The following is a 21602-nucleotide window of genomic DNA, read 5'->3' as shown; positions in this document are numbered from 1 at the left end:
CCTTAATCTCAGTACTCTGTGAATTAATTTCTTTTCTGTGTATGGCCCAAAATTATTAAAATAATTTGCAATATTACTGTAGGGGCTATGCATTACTATTTCTTCCAGTGGAGAGATACTGATGTCAGTGTCCTATTTGTAGCCATTTTTAGGATTATTTACACTACCTGGTGATTTCATTCCTAACTGTTGTGCTTCGTTCCTTTAGCTGATGAATCTCAATTTATAAGTAAGTTGAAAATATTCTGTGCAAATATGTAGGTCATGCTCACCACCAAAAGTAAATTCCAGTTAGGAAAGGGGTAAAATGATGTGTGATAAAAAATGTAAAAAAATGAAAGAAAAAAGAAATCGTACCACAGTGAAACTAATGTCTCAGCATGAAAGCTTAAATGAAAATATCTGTTAAAAAATTGTGAATTTTTAATGAGGAGGAATAATTATTGCTCACCATTAATGAGTATAAAAATTATTGTAGGGAAGACATCACCCTGGTTTGGAATTATAAATTATGTTAGTGTTGGTGTGAATGTTAAATGTCAAAAATGGGTGTTAAAGTAGCATAGGTGGATCATAAAACATTAACTGCAGCAAAACAATCAATGATATTACTTGGACGGAAGCAGAGATACTTTAGTGGTGATGTGTTACGTTTGTTGAGAGTCAGGCTTATACAGAAAAACTAGGAATGGGGATTTCTTTATCACAATGTCCTTCATCTTCTTTCCTTTCCCTATTTGTGTTTTTGCTTTATCCTGATAGTTAGTTCTGTGGTTCCAGAAACACATCAGCTGTCTAGCTATTAGTGGACACCGAAGCATCCTGAAGGAGATCCCAGGAGAGCGGTCGAAACGTCGATTATTTTAGAAGGAAATATGACGCAGCCTAATAACCCAGAAGATTTAATCTATAGTGACAAGGACCACGAAAGCATGCAGACTTTAATAATTATATAGTGCTTAGACAGGGATTTAGGATCCAGATTTTAAATTTTAAGACATTACCAAAGGCAGATGTGAACTCTGACCACAATTTATCAGTTATGAACTGCAGATTAAAACTAAAGAAATTGCAAAAAGGTAGGAATTTATGGAGATGGGACCTAGGTATGGAAAGAACCAGAGGTTGTTGAGGGTTTCAGAGGGAGCATTAGGGAACAGTTGAGAACAACAGGTGACACGAATACAATAGAAGAAGAATGGGTGGCTTTGAGAGATGAAATAGTGAAGGGAGCAGAGGATCAAGTAGGTAAAAAGGCGATGGCTAGTAGAAATCCTTGGGTAACACAAGATACATTCAGTTTAATCGATGAAAGGAGAACGTATAAAAATTCAGTAAATGAAGCAGGAAAAAGGGAATGCAAACGTCTAAAAAATGAGATTAATAAGAAGTGCAAAATGGCTAAGTGGGAATGGCTAGAGGACAAATGTAAGGATATAGAAGCATACATCACTAGGTGTAAGATAGATACTGCCTACAGGAAAACTACAGATGCCTTTGGAGGAGAAAAGAGAACCACTTGTATGGATATCAAGAGCTCAGATGGAAAACCAGTCCTAAGCAAAGAATGGAAAGAAAGAAGAAATGATCACAATAATAAAATAAGGGAAGTGAGAGCTTGCACTGAAAGATGTAGGTGTCTTTTTTTTTTCACGCACTGTATGAGATTGGAATAATGGAGAATTATTGTAAAGGTAGTTTGATGAACCCTCTGCCAGGCACTTAAAAGTAATTTACAGTGTATCTGTGTAGATGTAGGTGTAGAAAGACGGAAGCCCAAAGGAAGCAAGTTCTGACAAGTGTGAAATCCCCAATGGTATTCAATCTGTATATTCAGCAAGCAGTAAAGAAAATAAAAGAAAAAGTTGGAGCAAGAATTAAAGTCCGAGGAGAAGAAATAAAACCTTTGAGGTTTGTCGGCGACATTGCAATTTTGTCAGAGCCAGCAAAGGACTTGCAAGATCAGTTGAACGGAGCGGACAGCATCTTGAAAGAAGAACATCAACAAAAGCAAAACAAGGACAATGGAGTGTAGTTGAATTAAATTAGGTGATGCTGAGGGAATTGGACTGGGAAATGAGACACTTAAAGTAGTAGATGAGTTTTGCTATTTTGAGAGCAAAATAACTGATGATGGTTGAAGTAGGGAGGATATAAAATGTAGACTACCAATAGCAAGAAAAACATTTCTGAAGAAGAGAACTGGTTAACATCAAGATTGATTTAAGTGTCGAGAAGTCATTTCTGAAAGTATTTGTATGGAGTGTAACCATGTATGGGAGAGAAACATAGATGGTAAACAATTTAGACAAAATAGAATAGAAGCTTTTGAGATGTGGTGTTACAGAAGAATGCTTAAGATTAGATGGGTAGATCACATAACTAATGACGAGGTACTGAGTAGAATTGGTGAGAAGAGAAATTTGTGGGACAACCTGACCAAAAGAAGGAATCAGTTGGTATGACACATTCTGAGGCATCAAGGGATCACCAATTTAGTGCTGGAGGGAAGTGTGTGGGGTAAAAATCATAGAGGGAGACCAAGGCAAGAATAATACAGCAAGTAGATTCAGAGGGATGTAGGTTGCAGTAGTTACTTGGAGATGGAGAGGCTTGCACAGGATAGAGTAGGGTGGAGTGCTGAATCAAACCAGTCTCAGGACTGAAGACAATAACAACAACAAGATTACTGCAACACTGTCTAAATTTTTCACATGTGGTTCAGTATAGAGCTTTCTGATTGTAATTTGTAAATTTCCACAATTGGCAAAAAGTACTTCAGTTATCCATGGATTGCAACACAGTATTACAGCAGCCTATATATTAAGTTCCAGGAACTGTTTCAAAGGCAAATTACTGTAGAGTCACAGTGTGTCTGAAATTTGTCCCTCAGTACCGTGTCACATTGCAGATCAAGGATTTCTATTGGAAATGCTTGGTAAGGTGTCTCAATACCTATATCTAAGTCCATACGCTGCAATCCACCGTGAAGTGCATGGCGGGGGTACTTCCCATTGCACCAATTGTTAGTGCTTTTTCCCTTTCCAATCATGTACAGAGAATGGGGAAAAAAGATTGCTTAAATACCTTTGGGCGTACTGTAGTTAATCTAATTTTGTCTTTGTGATTCCTGTGAGAACAATATGAAGAGGTTTGTAGAATATTCCTAGATTCATCATTTAAGGCTGCTGCTTGAATCTTTGTAAGTCAGCCCCTTTGGGGTTAGTTTGTGCCTGCTTTCAAGTATTTGCCAGGTCAGCTATTTTGTTATCTGCATGACACTCTCCCATGGGCAAAACAATCCTGTTTCCATTCGTGCTGCCTTTCTTTTTATCCATTCAGTATACTTTGTCAATCCCATTGATACACGTTCCTTGTACAACATTGTAGATTGGTTGAATAAGTGTTGTGTATGCACTACAATCTCCTTTGTGGACTGATCGTTTTTCTCTAGTATTCTAACACTGCAACAAAATCTGCCACATGCTTCACCTGTAACTAATCCTTTGCAATAATTCAATTTAATATCCTTACAAATGTGGCATCCAGGTATTACGTGAGTTGACTGATTCCATCTGTGAGTCGTTGATGTTACAGTCACAGAATATTACGTGTTTTGATTTTATGAAGTACACAATTTCACATTTCTGAAAATTTAAAGCAAGTTGCCAACCTTTGCACTATTTCAGAATGTTATCATGATCTGACTTAAAATTTGTGCATTTTTTTTTTTAGGCAGTAACTTAGTTTATTAATAGATTACTGCTCCATCTTCAAAAAGTCAAGATTTAATATTAATATTACCTGCAAGATCATTAACATGTAACGTTGCAGCAAGGGTCCCAACACATTTAATTGGAACCAAGGAGGTTAGAATAAGGGAAGATGGCACTGCCCAGGAAGTGAGTTTTTTAGTTAAGTACTGTGTGACATTTGCCCTCTTAGCTTTCATACGTCTAATTAGCAGTCATTTCTGAGTATGTATTTTAATACAGTACAAAGTATCACTCCAATGCAGTGTGAATACACACTCAACGCCAAATGTTGTGGACATGCCAGTATGTTGTAGGTGGCTTCACTTTTGCTGTGTAAGGATCTCTCTCCTTATTCCAACTTCTTTGGTTGGAACACGCGTGAAGTTATTTGACTACCACTCTAGATGAATTTCCATCCAAGATTAACATGTTGCATCCTCCATACCACCCACTTAAATGGAGAGATGATAATCTTCATTCTAGTCTAGGTCTAACAAATTTTGAAATCGTGATGGATTTTTGGCATGTAGTGTTCTTCTCAATTCCATGTATTTACGATAATTTTAACTTCATCAGCACTGTACAACGAAGTCAGTATTGAGAAATAAAACATATCTTCAAAATTAATCCTTTTTAATTGAAGTTATTTCGGTTTGAATGCATTTGTCTTATCAAATAAATAAATCACAGATTTTTACCGTGAAATGACATTATCATTAATTTCTAGTATTTCACAGTGTCTGATAGGCAAGTGAGTCATCCAGAGACGGAACAACGTACAGCACCTTTAACACTTACTTTTATATCACATTTCTAAATCTTCTTCTGAGTTCTTAATTCTGCACTACAATGGCTACTGAAAAAGGTAAACTGTTTGACATTGAGAACTCTTTATTAGAGTAAGGTCCTGCTTGATGAATTACTTCATTGAAAGGTTTCAGATAAGTAGTGAATTAATGTGGAATTTTGTAACTTATGCTTCAAAAAGTTTTTACTCCTGCAAATTTAAGTGAAAAATTTGGGTTTTGCTGTGCTAGTAGTCCTAGTCCCATAATGCTACTGTACATGAAACTTTTTCACACAATTTAATGTTGTGTCACACTAATATGTAAGGGGCAGTCAAATGAAAACAAGACAGATGGAAAAAGCAAGCAAAGTGATTATTATTTCCAAAGTAATCATTATAACTGATGAGAGAGAAGACAGTCAGTGCCTTCATGGAAAAATGTTTGCAGTTGCCTACAGAATGCCAATTGTATCCGGGCATGCATCTCATTGTCTGAAACAAATCAACAGCCACAAATATCTTTCTCTGGGCTCAAACAATATGGAAACCGTATGGGGAGAGATAGGGACTATATGGAGGATGTGTAAGGGGTTCCCAGCAAAACTTCTGCAACATAGGTGAAAGAACTTTGGCAGCACAGGCCAACACACACTGAGCAATTCTGAAACAGCAAAGCTGATCAGTTGTCATGTGCTACTGTTGTGAAGATCTTTGAAATATACATGAAGGACAGTGAAACAATGAGTAGGCATTGAAGTACATAACGTCCATGTCTCATCATAAAACATGGAAGTTGGAGGCTTGCCTGCTCAGTAAAGTAGGGTCTGTGGCAGCAGACCAACTCTATACATTCCCACATTGGCCCAATGACATCATCAGTTACAATTGTATTGGGCGTGGGATCATTGTGACTGGATCAAAGGTCAGTGGAAACCTGTCACTATGTCAGAAGTATCATGTTTCTTGCTGCACTAGGTCAATAATCACGTCAGGACATGCCATAATTCAGGTGAACTGCTGCTCGAAACATGACACAAGCTGCTCAAAACATGACACAAGCTGCTGAGCCCCCCCTCCCCCCCCCCACCCTCTCCCAGGGCTCATGGTTCTTGTGTAAGTTCGTGCATGTTGCATACGGGCCCCGAGCTATTGCAGCTAATTCTTCCTTCCCTGGCTACATTTCCCTCACCCTGCCCTTCCTCCCTATCCTTGCTCCTTCCGCGTTGCCATCTCCTTCATCGAGTGAGGTGGCGCAGTGGTTAGTATACTGGACTCGCAGTCAGGTGGACGACGGTTCAGTCCTGCGTCTGTCCTTCCTTAATCCAATGAGACCAATGACCCCCAACTCCTTCCCCTCTCTCAGTGTTCTGATTTCTGTTGACATGGCTATCCACCTGGTTTCCTGTATTGGTTGCAAATTTGTTCCTTCTGTCTGTTCTTTCATCCTTTTTGGCGTTTAGGTCCCCACATGAGGTTTGACCGCCACTTCCAAATTTCCTGTTTCTAGTGTGAGCCATATGGGGAAGAATTCCCTCCCTAGCATCTATGATGTGGATTCCTCCCCCCCCCCCCCTTCCTTCTTCTCTCCCTTCCCTTCTCCCCCTTCCACTATACTAGGTCACCAGCACGTGTAGCCAGTCTGTGTGGTGGGGCTGTTACGTACCCACATGGCTGAGTCCCCAGACAACACAGGGATCACACTACTGGTACCTGAGCATTTCCCTCCCTATGTATGCCTAGGAGTGGTTCTTGTCTTCTTAGAGCATAGGAATTCCCAACAACGGCCTCTGTGCCAGACTGCCCTTGCTGTGACTAGGTGGTGCCCATGGGGAAAGCCCCTGCTTGGAATGGGTGGTATCAGGGTAGATGCTTGGCACATGAAGTGTATCAAGCTGCAAAAATTTGGCTGTTCTCAAAAGGCTGTCTCTTCAAATGGTGAGGGATCATTGAATGCTGCTTCATATGACCTGGCAACCTTCCCTTCCCTGGCTACACCATGGGAGGAGGGCCAGGCTCGCAGTCTTGGGATGAAACCCTTTCCCGTTACCTCATCTGTACGAGGATAAATGGGAACACATTCACCGCCACAAAGCCATTATTTTTCATGGAAAATATCGAGGACAAGTCTGGTGAAGTGGAGTCTCTTAGTAAGATGCAGTCTGTCTCCCTATTGATCAAAGCTGCTTCTACCACCCAATCCACAGCTCTTTGTGCCTGTGATCTTGTTGGCAATGCCCTGGTGTTTACCACTCCTCACTAATCTCTGAATATGGTCCAGGGAGTAATTTTTCGTAGGGACCTCACCCTGCAAACTGATGAGGAACTCCGGGCTAATCTGGAGCGGCATGGTGTTCATTTAGTTCGACATGTTCGCAAAGACAACTGCACCGATATTGGCACCTTCATTCTAGATTTTGATGGAGACCCCCCCCAGAGAAGGTCAAGGTTATGTGCTACAGATGATGTGAAGCCGTATGTTCCTCCACCTATGCAGTGCTTTCATTGCTAGTGTTTTGGGCATATGTCTTCCCACTGTACGGTGGACCCTTTGTGTGGTGACTGTGGCCACCCACTCCATGAGGGAAGCCCGTGTTCCACCACCTGTGTGTGTCAGTAGTGCTGACCACCACTCCCCTCGCTTGCTGGATTGCCTGACTTACAAGAGAGAAAAGGAGATCCAAGAACACAAGTCTCTGGATAGCTTGTCGTATGCTGAGGCTCACCAAAAGTATAAGAGACTGCATACAGTGTCACTTTCTTCAATTTTTGCCTCTGTTCCTTCATTTCCTCCTCCTCCCTTGCCCTTTCCCAGCCCCATCTCTCTCCTCCCTTCTTTGGCATCTGCCGGTGATTGGGCTCCCTCCCTGGACTCCTCTCACCGGCGTCTCTCAGGCCAGAAGACTCTTATCACCACTCGGTAACGAGGTACACCACGTGTGCACCCCAAGGTCGCCCACTCTCTTTCGGTTCCAGATCTTGCAGAAGCCTGTACTCCTCCTGTGCCCTGCCCTCCTCCACCTTAGAAAGAGAATAAGAAGAAACATAAATCCCAAGACAAGGTGCCCCCGGTACCCCTGGAGGTGCCATCTCCCCCTTCGCAACCTGAGTCTGACATCTTATCTGTGGATGTCACCCCATTCTTGTCGGTGACGACTACTGACCGAGTGACCTGACCTTGTCCTCGGCTTCTTCATGTCTATGTTGGATTCTCGCCACACAATCATCCAGTGGAATTGCAACAGATACCATAGTCACATACTGGAAATGCAACATCTTGTCTCCTCGTAATCTGCATTCTGTCTTGTTTTTCAAGAAACGCATTTCCGTGCTGACCACTCACCAACGTTTCGTGGTTATTGGAACCGTGCTGTTTCGGGGGTAGCATCTGGTGGGTCTGTGCTTTGGTTCGCTCCGATGTCATTAGTGACTGGATCCCCCTAAGTACCAACTTAGAAGCGATAGTGGTTCGACTGCAAACGACTCCAGCAATAACAGTTTGCAATGTCTACCTCCCTTCAGGTACGCTACTTTCTTACGTTGCACTGTCTACCTTAATCCAGCAACTCCCACCCCCATTTCTCCTCCTTGGGGACTTCAATGCCCATAATTGACCAACTTATCAGGGACTTCTATTTGTGTCTCCTCAATATTGGTTCCCCTACCCACTTTAGTGCCACCCATGGCACCTTCTCTGCTATCGATCTCACAATCTCCTCCCCTGTCCTTGTGGCCTCCCTGCATTGGTCATCCCATGATGACCTTTGTGACAGTGACCACTTTCCGGTGATTCTATCATTTCCCTGCTCTGCCTGGCAGACAGCCCCCCATGTTGGGCATTCTGGAGGGCCAGGTGGCCATTATATGCATCTGCTTTGAACTTTGACACCTCGGTCTCGAATTCCATTGATATAGACATGCAAGGCATCTCTGCCACTATTCTTCATGCTGCTGGCACTGCTGTCTCCCAATCCACAGGTCCCCCTCATCATCAACCGGTACCATGGTGGACCAAGGATGTCGCTGTTGCTGTCCAGGACTGCCGATGGGCGCTGCAGCGATTTGACACCTTTCACAGACCAACCTCCTTACTTTTAAACGTCTCCGTGCTAAGGCTCGTTACCTTCTTAAGCAGAGTAAAAAGAATGCTGGGAGCACCATGTTCCTCCCTGGGGTCATATGCCTTTCCATCACAGGTTTGGTCCAAGCTCTGTAGCCGTCTGGGCCGCCAGCGATGGTCAACTGTCCAGAGTCTGAACCTCCAAGGTGCTGTATGCACCAGTCCATTGGTCCCTGCTGAACACCTTGCGACAAACTTTACAATGGCATTGTCGTCCTATTCCTACCCTGCTTACTTCCTCAGGCAGAAACGCAGAGTTGAACAGACACCCCTTCTGTTTCATCTCGCACCACGCTGAGCTCTATAATGCATCCTTCACTGAAAGGGAATGGGTGCAGGCTCTTAGCTCTTCACGGGACACAGCCCTAGGCCCCAATTCCATCCACAACCAGATGATCCAACACTTGGAAGTTTCGCAGAGGCAACAGCTCTTCAGGATCTTCAACCACATTTGGCTCAAGAGTGCTTTTCCGTCACAATGGCGAGACAATATAGTTATCCCCGTCCTTAAACCAGGAAAAACCCGACGTCTCTAGACAGCTACTGCCTAATTAGCCTGACGAATGTACTTTGTAAACTGCTCAAAAGGATGATCAGCTTCAGATTATGTTGGGTACTTGAATCTCGGGGCCTTTTGTCCCCGTATCATTGTGTCTTCTGGGCAGGGCGATCTCCAACTGACCATTTACTCCGATTTGTATCAGCCATCTGACAGGTTTTTACTCACCGCCGGCACCTTGTCATGGTCTTCTTTATAAGGCGTAAGTCATGGCTTGGCGCCATCGCATTTTAATTACCTTCCATGATGGGGGCTTCTATGGCCCCCTTCAGATTTTTATCCACAAGTTCTTATCTCACTGGCTCTTCCAGGTTTGAATTGGCACTTCACTCAGTGCCCCTCAGATTCAGGAGAATGCTATCCCACAGGGTTCTGTGCTAAGTGTCACGCACTTCCTCATTCCCGTCAATGGACGTGTGGCCTCTGTTGGGGCTCTTGCTACACCAGCATTCTACATCAACAATTTTTGCATCTGGTGCAGTTCCCACTCTGTAGTATTTGCTGAGTGCCAGCTCCAAGGCGTCATCCGATGGGCCTCTGTGTGGGTCTCTGCCCACAGTATACCCCGATCCAGAATTTTATTTAGGCAACCAGCTCCTCGATGTTGTAGCTCAGTCCTGTTTCTCGGGCCTTATTTTTGACAACAAGCTGACATGGCTGCCCCACATTCACCACTTAAAGACTACACATATGTGGAAGCTTAATGCTCTCAGACACCTGGCCTACGCCTCTTGGGATGCAGACCATTCCACTCTTTTTTTTCCGTTTTTACTGTGCTCTTGTCTTGTCCAGACTAGATTATGATAGTCAGGTTTATGGCTCAGCAGCTCCTTCCACTTTGAAACTCCTTGACCCTGTCCATCATTGTGGGGTGCATCTGGCTATTGGTGCCTTTCGCACTAGTCCTGTTGATAGTCTCCTCGCAGAAGCAGGGATTCTCACTCTACACATCTGACAGCCAATTCCTTGTTTCTTACACAATTGCAATTCACCAATACTCTGACCATCCTGTGTATCCTGTGCTCTTCGCCAATGAGGGATGTCTCCCTCCCAACACCCACCCACGGGTGGGATTGCCAGTTGGCCTGCGTCTCACTTCTCTCTGTTGGGATCTCCATCTCCACTCTCTGGACTACACCCCTTGTCTTTCCTCCCATACACCCCCCCCCCCCCCCGCCCTCCCTCTTGGATGGTGCTTAGACCACAGATTAGGACTGATCTATTCCAGGGTCCTAAGGTCTCTGTCGCTCCTATGGTTTACCGGCATCTTGTATGTGCCATACTTGCAGAGTTCCAGGGTGCCACCACCTTGTATACTAATGGTTCTAAGACAGTCGATAAGGTGGGATATGCTTTCACGTTTCCTACTGGCTTTGAACACCATTTATTGCCAGGATCATGTAGTGTGTTCACAGCAGAGCTTCTAGCCATTCACAGGTCTGTCCTTTCTGTTTCTCAGGCCTCCATCACCGAGCGAGGTGGCGCAGTGGTTAGACACTGGACTCGCATTCGGGACGACGACGGTTCAATCCCGCGTCCGGCCATCCTGATTTAGGTTTTCCGTGATTTCCCTAAATCACTCCAGGCAAATGCCGGGATGGTTCCTCTGAAAGGGCACGGCCGACTTCCTTCCCCATCCTTCCCTAATCCGATGAGACCGATGACGACGCTGTCTGGTCTCCTTCCCCAAAACCAACCAACCAACCATCAGGCCTCCATCCAAAGTGTTTTAATTTGTTCAGACTCCATGAGCAGCCTGCACGCTATTGACCTATGTTACTTTCGTCACCCTTTGGTCTCTGCTATCCATGACCTCCTCTCTGCCATTGAGTGTGCTGCCTGTTCAGTCATCTTCCTTTGGGCCCCAAGTCATGTGGGCAGCCCAGGGAATGAACTGGCTGACTATCTGGCTCGAGAAGCAGATACTTACCTGCTATTTGCTTTCCTGATTCCAGCTGTGGATATGTGGATCTACGTCAAATCTCTCTTTGCCGCCCGCATCTCGTGGTTGTGCGGTAGCGTTCTCGCTTCCCACGCCCGGGTTCGATTTCCAGCGGGGTCAGGGATTTTCTCTGCCTCGTGATGGCTGAGTGTTGTGTGCTGTCCTTAGGTTAGTTAGGTTTAAGTAGTTCTAAGTTCTAGGGGACTGATGACCATAGATGTTAAGTCCCATAGTGCTCAGAGCCAGTTTTGAATCTCTCTTTGCCCAAAAGTGGATTGCCATCTGGAGCACTACTGCTCATAATAATAAGCTCCGCACAATCAAGGAGTCTACTGCAGTTTGGTGCTCCTCCTTCCAATCCTCTCGGAAGGAGTCCACTATTTTATGCCATTTACGCGTTGGTCATACCTGGCTCACCCATTGTTTCTCCTATGTAAAGGCCCATCCCCGTGGTGGAGTCAGACTGACAATATCTCACATATTGGTGTAATGTCACCTTCTCTTGGCCCTTCGTGTTAAATATTGTCTTCCTGATTCCTTAAGTTTAGTATTAGCTGACAGTCCACGGATGGTTGAACTGGTCCTCAGTTTCCTCCATGAAAGTGGTTTTTATTTCTAGGTATAAGGTTCTACTTTAGTCATGGAGCAGGGACTGGTTGGCTGTGGTTGGGACTTCTTTTAGTCTTCTCGGTCTGTGACCGCATGACTGCTGAACCCCCCCCCCCTCCTCCCCCCATTTTCCAATCTCACCTTTTATGCTTTCACTGTGTGTGTTTGATGATATTATTTTATAATTTGACTCCCCTGACTGGATCCGTCCACTTTTAGCAGACCTTCTTTCTTCTGTGACTCACTTCGGAATCGCAGGACTGATGACCTCGCCGTTTAGTCCCATAACCTCTATCTATCAATCAATCAATCAATCAAGCTGGTGAGGCAGTATTATGTTACAGGCAGTATTGACCTGGTCACCCATAGACCTTTATAGCCCTTTGGTGGTAATTGAAGATGCATGACAGCTATGGAATGTGTGAATGTTGTGGGCCACTTGCATCCTTATGTGCTTGATGTCTTCCCTGATGGCAATTATATCTTCCAGTAGGGTAACTGTCCACGTCAGAAGGCCACAGTCTTCCTACAGTGGTTGGAGATTCACATATGTGTCTCAGCCACCAGATTCACCTGATTCGAAGCCTGTGGAACTTGTCTGGGAGCGCTACAAGGCACCAACTCCACACTCACAAAGCACTGATTCATAGTTTGTGGCAATTGTGTTATCAGTTTGTAGATAACTAGTGCCACATACCTTTGAAAACCTGCCATGGTCTTCGTGTATCCATACCAAACAGAACTGCTGCTGTATTGAATTCAAAAGATGGACCAACACACTATTAAGCAGGTGCTCGTAATGTTTTGGCATATCATTATATACTGTGCTCCTATTAATGCTGCTGCAGATAAGGACACTTGTTGCCACAGTGATGTCTTTCTCCAATATTGGCCAGATTGTAATGTATCATACAGTACACTCAATAAGACTAAGCTTATGTAAAAAAATTGTCAAATTGGTGTCTAATATCCACTCCACTCCAATTTTCCTCACTCTCAGCACCAATTGTAGGCTTTGTAACACCTAGGCAAAAGCTTTAACCAGAATGCTGTTCTGAGTCACCGTCTGATTCTACTGAATTGACTTTATATCTCCAAAATGCTCTTCATTGAGGTTAGATGTGGTCAAATGGGAGAGCATTGAGTTTACCAAATCAGGCAAGTATCTTTTGTCCAGATGCTGATGCATACGAAGTCGTCTATGTGGCAGCAAATGATGGCAAAGGATAAACACACGCCATTTCTGTTCTTGTGGCCTCGAAACAGATAGTTGTCACATGTAATTAAAGTGCTTCTTGTTTCTCATGCAAGAATTCAATCCTAAAACTTATTTAATTGACTGTGTACGACTACAATATTTGAACAGCTGGCGAAAATCACTTCACACACACAACTGTGACTCACTCATGTACATGATCTTACAAGCTGTTCTGAATTCCACCTACATCAGTGAGATATCAGATTTGTCAAGCCAGTTGGTGCATTTGTATGAGGAGAATTTATCTGGCAAGTAGCTGAGCATGCAGAAACCCTGGGGCAAGCCAGTGATCCAAATTGCGACAGGTGATGTGACCCAGAGAATTCTGTGATGTGTCTAGGCAGTACAGATGTTGTTGATGTAGTAGGATATCTATGACCACATAAAGGCAAGATAAATTAAACAACGGAAATCTAGGCTGGGGTAATGACAATATTATGAAAAGGTTAGACTGCTGATCACCCATAGGGGAGATGTTGAGTTGCAGATAAGCACAACAAAAGACTGTAAAACAAGTAAGCTTTCAGCCAAAAATGCCATCATCAGGATTAGCCCTTTGCACTCCGTAAGGCAGACACAGGGCGGCTGCGCGCGCTCTTATTTAAATCGACGCCACCTGGGCGGCAGTGCACCGCAGAGATTTGCGCGGTCGGCACTTGGATGGGTGACCATCCAGCCGCCATGCGCTGTTGCCATTTTTCGGGGTGCACTCAGCCTCGTGATGTCAATTGAGGAGCTACTCGACCGAATAGTAGCGGCTCTGGTCAAAGAAAACCATCACAACGACCGGGAGAGCGGTGTGCTGACCACACGCCCCTCCTATCCGCATCCTCACCTGAGGATGATACGGCGGTCTGATGGTCCCGGTGGGCCACTTGTGGTCTGAAGACGGAGTGCCTCTTTGTGGAAACAATGTGGCCACTGGCCAACAATTGGGATATACATTAAAACAAAATGTGTGCTACAGTTTCACGCCTGCCACCTTTTTTTTCTGTCTGAGCACACTGCACAGTCCTTATGCTTGTTCCCAGGAAGCTTATTGATAATGTGCAACTTTACAATCAAACGTTCCTCGTCATCAGAAGTTGAACGACGTCCTCGTTTCTGTCCTTGAGTTCTTTCTTCGGCAACTAATCCTCTTATAACACTTTTACGGAATGCTTTGTGAGACGGTATTGTCAAGTTGTTTTTCTCACAGTGGTTCTTGTATAGCAAATAGCTGTTTACAAGTCCTACCTCCAACAGCCAGAAGTATAGTTTTCGCCACCACTTGAGACTTTTCATTAGAAAACCGTAACTGGAAATAAAATGGTCAGATCGATCAACTCCACCCATCTTTGAAGTATAATCAATAATCACATTTGGTTTCTTTATTTCTTCCCTTCCCTTTCCTTTCTGTTTCTCCTTTCTATAAGTGACACTGAGTTATTGGCTTTTGTAGAAAGCATGAGAACTGTTCGTTTATCTTGCCATACCAGAACCATCATTTTGTTGTTGCGGAGGCATTTTATTTCATGCTTCCTTAGACGCAGAGCTCCTTACTTGATTGCAGCTGGAAGGTTTTTGCGATTGGCCTGAATCGTTCCTGTGAGATGCATGTTCTGTTTCAACAGCTCACCAGCTAATGCAACACTTGTATAAAAATGGTCAGTGTACAAATGATACCTTCAAGTGTGGACAAATCAATAACTCAGTTGTTACAGCACCAAAATAGGGTATCAAACTGCAGATATAACCATTTGATGAATCCGAAATTACATAAACTCTGAGTCCCCATTTTGTTGGTTTTTGAGGATTGTACATTTTGAATAATACACGACCCTTGAACGATACTGTAGATTCATCAGCAGCTAAACACTGATATTGTCGATAAATTTCGAGAAACATGCCAGAGAAGTAATTCAGTACATTTGTCACTTTACTCAGACGTGACTGAACCTGACTGTTGACATGTGTAGCACTCGTTGGATTAGAAACATGAAGTGCCCAGAAAATTTGCATAAATCGTCGGCGACTAAAACAATCTGGAAAGAAGTTGGATGATTGTAACCATTCTCTTGAAAAAAAGTCCTGCAAGTTCTTACACTTTTGTAATGCCATATTCAGTAGCACACCATGGAAGTGGTTCATTTCTTCCATGGTAACATTTCTCCAGTCCCACCATGCAGAATGTTGTGGAAGTGGTGTCACTTTACATATTATTGATGTAGCATACCTATTCGTTTCATCTGCTATTTGTTGAAATAGGTTATCTGTAAAAATTAATTGAAAGAATCTGATGGCCGATGATGGAACAGAACTACTTTCTGTTATAAAACCACACTTTGATTCGTCAAATGGAAAATCTGTGAAGTCAGTGTCGCTCCACATTCGCCACGAATCCTCTGCTGCAACCCTAGAAACATGCACATTGTCACTGTTTTCTTCGTCATTGTCACTCGAATTGTTTTGAAACGAATCACTATCATAATCAAAATCATTTTCACTCTCGTTTTCACTTAAGAGATTGCTCCAAAAGATCTAAAATCTCTTCCTCAGAAAGGACTGTACGTGAAGAACTAGCCATTTCAAGCGCCTGGACTTGACCGTAATAATTACAATCTTTGACTTAACACAGCTGCTACTGTTCGACACCAAGTTAACACTAGTTCTTCTAGATGGCGGCACACTGCAGCAATAATGCCTAATAGACTCAAAATACGTCTGAGTGACATTGGAGTGGAAAGGGTTAGACAGTTCTCTCTCTCTCTCTCTCTCTCTCTCTCTCTCTCTCTCTCTAACACACACACACACACACACACACACACACACACATAGTGAGTACCAATCTATCTGTTTCATAATACTGTCAAGATAAAACAAACCTAGCTGTGTGTTGTAATGTGGTCCAGTGTACCTTATTGGCCATTCAATTGTCCCCATAGCTTTGATATAACAGTGTAAACAATAATAAAATATTCTTGAGTTTCAAGCTGCATAAAGTGTTTAACCATCCACAAGCTTTTGGCAGAGATCTCCCCTGCAATTGTCAAGTGGTTGACTGTCATGTAGATGCCACTGTTATGTTGATATAGCCATGCCATTGCCAGTGTCATCACTGTTGCTTAGTTCCACATCATATATGGTAATGTTTTGGCAGCGTGACCACTGCACCTGTTTCAACTGCCCAGTCACAGCAACCCAGACCATAGTCAGCTGCAATCCACCATCTTTACTGAGGGTGTTGTCTGTTATTTTTATCTTTATTATGCTATCCCAGAAGCCATTGGTTTTTTAACAATAAAAGTGTCATTGAATGCAATTCTGTGCCTGTTTTCCAGTACATGTTATGCTATAGTTGATTTCTTGGGATAGCATAAGCTGAAATATCTTTCACGGTCTGTGGTGCACTGTTCAATAGTATGGACAGTCTGACTGACATGAAATTGTCTACACCAACACTGTATTTGATATATTCCAGGTGTTTTGAAGCTTAGGTTGTCTTTCACAGGCTTCATTAGTTACCATATCTTTGCTGGGGCCTGAAGACTGTGTCGATTGTATGTCCCTTCAGGAGCCAGCTAATCTTCCCTGTTATTGAACCGCAAAATGGTAAAAATATAGTTTTCTTCATGTCTTTTTTGAGGCCTTCTGCTTCTGTAGCTTAGGTGTAAGTGCTTGCAAAATTTGTCTGTAGTTGTAACTGTTGTCATTCCCAATGAGATAGTTCCAGCTTGATGCACCAAGTTCCTCAGAACAGACAGTTGATGTGCTGAGTGGTGGTAGCTGCTGGCATGCAGATACTGAATCGTGTGGATGGGCTTGCCGAAAACACTGTGATTGAGAGATTTATTGTGTCTACGCCGGACAAGGGACATCCACGAATGGCAAGGAACAATCTTTCTCTACTTCCACTTGAACTTTCTGTGGTTGTGGATGTTGTTGACGTGTTCCTGCAACTATTCCAGCTTTTCATGTCCATGAGGCCATTTGATGAAATTATTGTCACTGTAACGATGGAAACAACACTTGTATTCTCTCCCAGAACTCTGCTATATCACGTGGTAGAGGCGGTACATACACCATGTCTTTAATGTGTACCACAGAAAAAAGTCACACGGGGTGAGATCTGGTGATTGAAGAGGCCATTTCATGAAACAGCTGTCCTCTTTTGTAGCACGGTCAATCCATTGATGTGGCAGCTCCATGTTCGGGCATCCACGAGCTTCACGATGAAAATGGGGAGGAAGCCCATCCTGCTGAAAGATGAACGGATTACATTTGAGCCGTCAGCCATTGCTGCAACATGTCCAAGTAGGAATATCCAGTGACAGTGCTCTCAGCGAAGAATAATAGCCCGTACAGTTTTCGACGTGACAAGGGACAAAAACATTTACCTTTTAGGAATCATGCTCAAATTCAGTGCATTTATGCAGATGCTTTGTACCCCAGATTTGACAATTATACCTGTTCACTATCCCATTAGTGTGAATAATGGTTTTGTCGCTACAAATTAAGCAGTCAACAATGCCATCCCCATCCTCATTCAATTGTTGCAATTGCTATCAAAACTCAAAATGCTTGTCTTTGTCATTGTCATGAGCTTCTGCACTAGCTCCAATTTGAATGGTTTGATAGACAGCTTCTGTTGCAGGAGTTTCCACTCTGCCATTGGAGCCATTTCGAGTTTGTGGGATGCACAACACACAGATTTCTTTGGACTCCTTATGAGTGTCTCTAGTATGCGCTCCACACTCACACTGGGACGTCAGCTTCTCTTTGCTAGGCACAAGCAACCCTTTGTGACTAGCGCTATCAGCAAATTACGAAACTACGCTGTGGCAGTATACATGGGGGGGGGGGGGGGGGGGACTTTCAGGGTTTCTCTTCAAAATGACATATGTATGATATCTGTACAATATTTGGTTCTTGTGCAGTAAATAATTGAAAGTGTTCCTGGATTTCATGTACACCCTGTATTTCAGCGTTGTCCCCATTTTTGTCCACAATCTCATCACTGTGCCATGTTTCTTCATAGCTCTTGAATATCTCATGACTTCTAGGTATGAGTGTAATTGAGTGAAATGTAAAATAATTGATTTCATTGTGGTGATCTGGCCTTTGGCTCTCAACTAATTAATTTATGAAGCTTTTTCTATAAATATACTGAGGTGACAAAAGTCATGGTATAGCAGTATGCACATATACAGATGGCAGATGGTGATAGTCATGTACACAAGGCGTAAAAGGGCAGTGCATTGGTGGAGTTCACATTTCTACACAGGTAATTCACGTGAAAAAGTTTTTGATGTTATCATGGCTGTACAATGGGAATTAATAGATTTTGAATGTGGAATGGTAGTTGGAGTTAGTCACATGAGACATTGTATTTTGGAAATTGTTACAGAATTAAGTATTCCAAGATCCACAGCGTCAAGAGTGTGCCAAGTATACAAAATATCAGTTGTTACCGTCTCACCAGGGGCAATGCAACGGTGGATGGTCTTTACTTAAAAAAGAGAGCAACCAAGAGCAGTGGTGTTTACATAAAATTTCAGTGCTAACAGACAAGCTACACTGCATGAAAGAACAGTAGAAATCAATGAGGGGTATATGACAAACATACCTATTAGGTGAGTGTGCCAAAATTTGGCATTAATCGGCTACGGCAGCAAACAGTAGGTGAGAGTGGCTTTGCTAGCACCACCACATCGCCTGCAGCACCACTCCTCAGCTCGTGGCCACATCAGTTGGACCCTAGATGATTGGAAAACTGTGGCCAGTGAGACAAGTACCTATTTCAGTTTGTAAGAGCTGATGATAGGGTGTGAGTGTGGTGCAGGCCCCACAAAGCGATGGATCCAAGTTGTGAGCAATGCACTAAGCAAGCTGACAGTGACTATGGTGTGAACTGTCTTTACATGGAATGTACTGGGTCCTCCAGTCCAGTTGAACCGATCATTGACTGGTAATGGTTATATTCAGCTACTCAGAGACCATATGCAGCCATTCATGAACTTCAAGTTTCCAAACAATGATGTAATTTTTGTGTGATGCAAAAAGACTGTCAGAGTTGCAACTAAAATGGGTGTTTATTTAGTCAGTTTCAGGCTATGCCCGGCCTCAAACCAACCAATGTTTCCCAAGTAAAATGTCCGTCCAAAATAAAAGAAAATTCATGTGTGTGTGGTCCCGACTACTTTTGATTATTCTAGTCGTGTTTGCCATATTAATGGCAGAAAGTAGTAGTGGCCACATTTCTTTCATCCATTTGCTCCTTCAAAACATTTACACATGTCATCTTTTAATTTATTTCACTATGTTTTAATGTGTGTAACTGTATGTACAGTGATGCTAAAAATCATAAAAAATAAGTTTATGTTGTTTGGAAGTACAGGTGCATATCTTATACAGTATAAATGTTTATTTGTGATATAGATCAGTGCCAATGATCCTTTGCCCAAGACTGTCTGTGTACCTTGCATACAACGTTTGGAAATACATCATGAACTCATGGAGCAGTTCACGTGGGCCAGAAAACGTCTTGCAGAATCAGATGATGGAAAGAAGCGTACAAGAGTAAGTTAGGGTTTGTAGAATTTTACAACTTGTTTCTACATGTTATTTAGTGGTACTGATTGTAAAAGTAGTAGCAAATATTTTCTTTGCTTTAAAGTATTGACTATCGTAGTTCACCTAAGTCATCTGAAGTCATCTGGGAAAAAGAATTGCTTTGTTGTATAGAATGTTTTTCTCAATGACTTGTAAATTTTTAGTGCTTAGATCAAAGTCTTTAATGTTGTAAATAGATGATAAACATTCAAATTAAAAATCAACATGCTGACTCAAAGAGAAAAGATCTACTGAAACAATGTCTTAGAAGTATTAACTGGCTGAGCAAATGGTATCAGGATTTTAGAACTTTCTCTGGGAGAGATGAGAACAATGTGGACGAAACCATCTTCGTGGTAAGTATTTGAAAGAAATGGGAGACTGATAATAGAGAGGATATAGCTGGTGGGCAACATGATCATCGAATCAGAAAGAAAAGTTACAGTGGTATGAAAGGTGATGAAAAGAATTGAGGATCTGAAAAGCAAGACTTGTCTAGATTGCAAGCAAACTCAGAAAGGACTACAGAGGTGTACTGATGCTGGATACATAAGGAATTTGGAAGTTACAAAAGAAATTCAGACATCCTAAAGGAGGACAGAGCCAACTGAGTTTATTAGAGATGTGATTCACTGTTCTAGAATTGGAGATATTACGGACGAGATAAAAACATGTTGGCCAACCCAAACAAACTGCCAGCCATAGTTCATTTACTCAGCTAATAATATATTATTATGCATGTGAAACATCACTGGTTTTATTGATCTGAGTGGGAGGGGAGAGGAGAGGGAGAGGAGACAGATGACCACTGATATTACGGAGAGAATGTGATTATGCAATTGATGAATAGGATACACTTAAATGTTAGATTATCTGGGTCTTTGCCAAAGGCTGGTTGGCAGGAAGATAGTAATGCAGAAACTGTAGTACTCAATTCCATTCATTGTATTCTATTCACCATTTGTGGTTTCTCCTTTCATTGAATGGCAATCTGTTTTAATTTTTATCGTCTTTTTTGTGCAATGTACTTTGAAGAATGGATTCTTCAATACACCCTGAATGTCTTTCCACAACCTAATTCCTTCATTTCTTGTTTACGAAGAACAGTACTGAGAATTCTCTTCTGTTTGATTCGTTGTCTGTCAAGTTTGCGTTTTTGCCATTTTACTCATTTTATATTTGCTACATGAACCTTCTGTTTCTTTATTCTCTTTATATCGCTGCATTACTTTGCCCTTTTCCTCCTAGTCATTCCTGGCTTTTGCATCCTTTTCAACACACATTATCTTACAGTTAAGTGAGGTCTCATATAATTAAATACAGAAAATTGTATTGTTGGCAACAGTTATTTGACTGTTCCAGAATTCTATTGAAAGTTTTCTGTGGCTTTCTTAAATGGCTTTTTGTGACTGCTGAGATGAGTTTGTCATTTTTCAAGATTCTTATTTCATTTACAATTTACAATGATTTGGCAGATGACAACCCATATTAAGAATAGATGTATTTCCTTCTGTGAGTCATTCCATGAAAAGTCAACACGGTGGTTTTATTCCCCATCTCAGATTTAAATGAAACTTTGCACGGTAATAGTCCACATATAGATTAAGAAAAAATCCACATATAGATTAAGAAAAATATCCATTCTATTAAAATATGTTGATTCATTTGGAGAGTTATGCAATGTGAAGTTGTCAAAAATAGCCAAAAAATGCCATACTGTAATCATTTCAAATTGCTGTTGCAACTCTCCTAATAAAGTTAAAATGATGGGATAGGTATCATTTTGCAACATTTTTCATGAGTGTTCTTGTGATGTATAACACAATATGGCTTTGAGATCAAAATTGGTTTCCAGATTTACGTGGAAGCTTAACTTTTTAATTTATCAAAAAGCACATTCAAAAAATTTTCAATGAATTGTGTACAACACTTCATGTTATTAACTAATTTCCTAAGTATGAAAGTGGGATGTCATTAGTTCACA

General features: G+C 42.3%; 1 protein-coding gene across 1 annotated transcript in view; it reads left to right on the top strand.

The window, feature by feature from the left end:
* LOC126258528 (uncharacterized) overlaps positions 1-21602 on the top strand; it is a 48775-nt gene that overhangs the window by 2825 nt on the left and 24348 nt on the right. The window contains exon 2 of the mRNA XM_049955649.1: positions 19445-19585. Within this exon, the coding sequence (XP_049811606.1) occupies positions 19445-19585 (141 nt within the window). The remainder of the gene's footprint in view (positions 1-19444; positions 19586-21602) is intronic.

Source organism: Schistocerca nitens, chromosome 1 (assembly GCF_023898315.1).
Source record: "Schistocerca nitens isolate TAMUIC-IGC-003100 chromosome 1, iqSchNite1.1, whole genome shotgun sequence".
Classification (NCBI taxonomy): Eukaryota; Metazoa; Arthropoda; class Insecta; order Orthoptera; family Acrididae; genus Schistocerca; species Schistocerca nitens.
The sequence above is the reverse complement of the archived record's forward strand: the minus strand, read 5'-3'. Positions and strand labels throughout refer to the sequence as shown.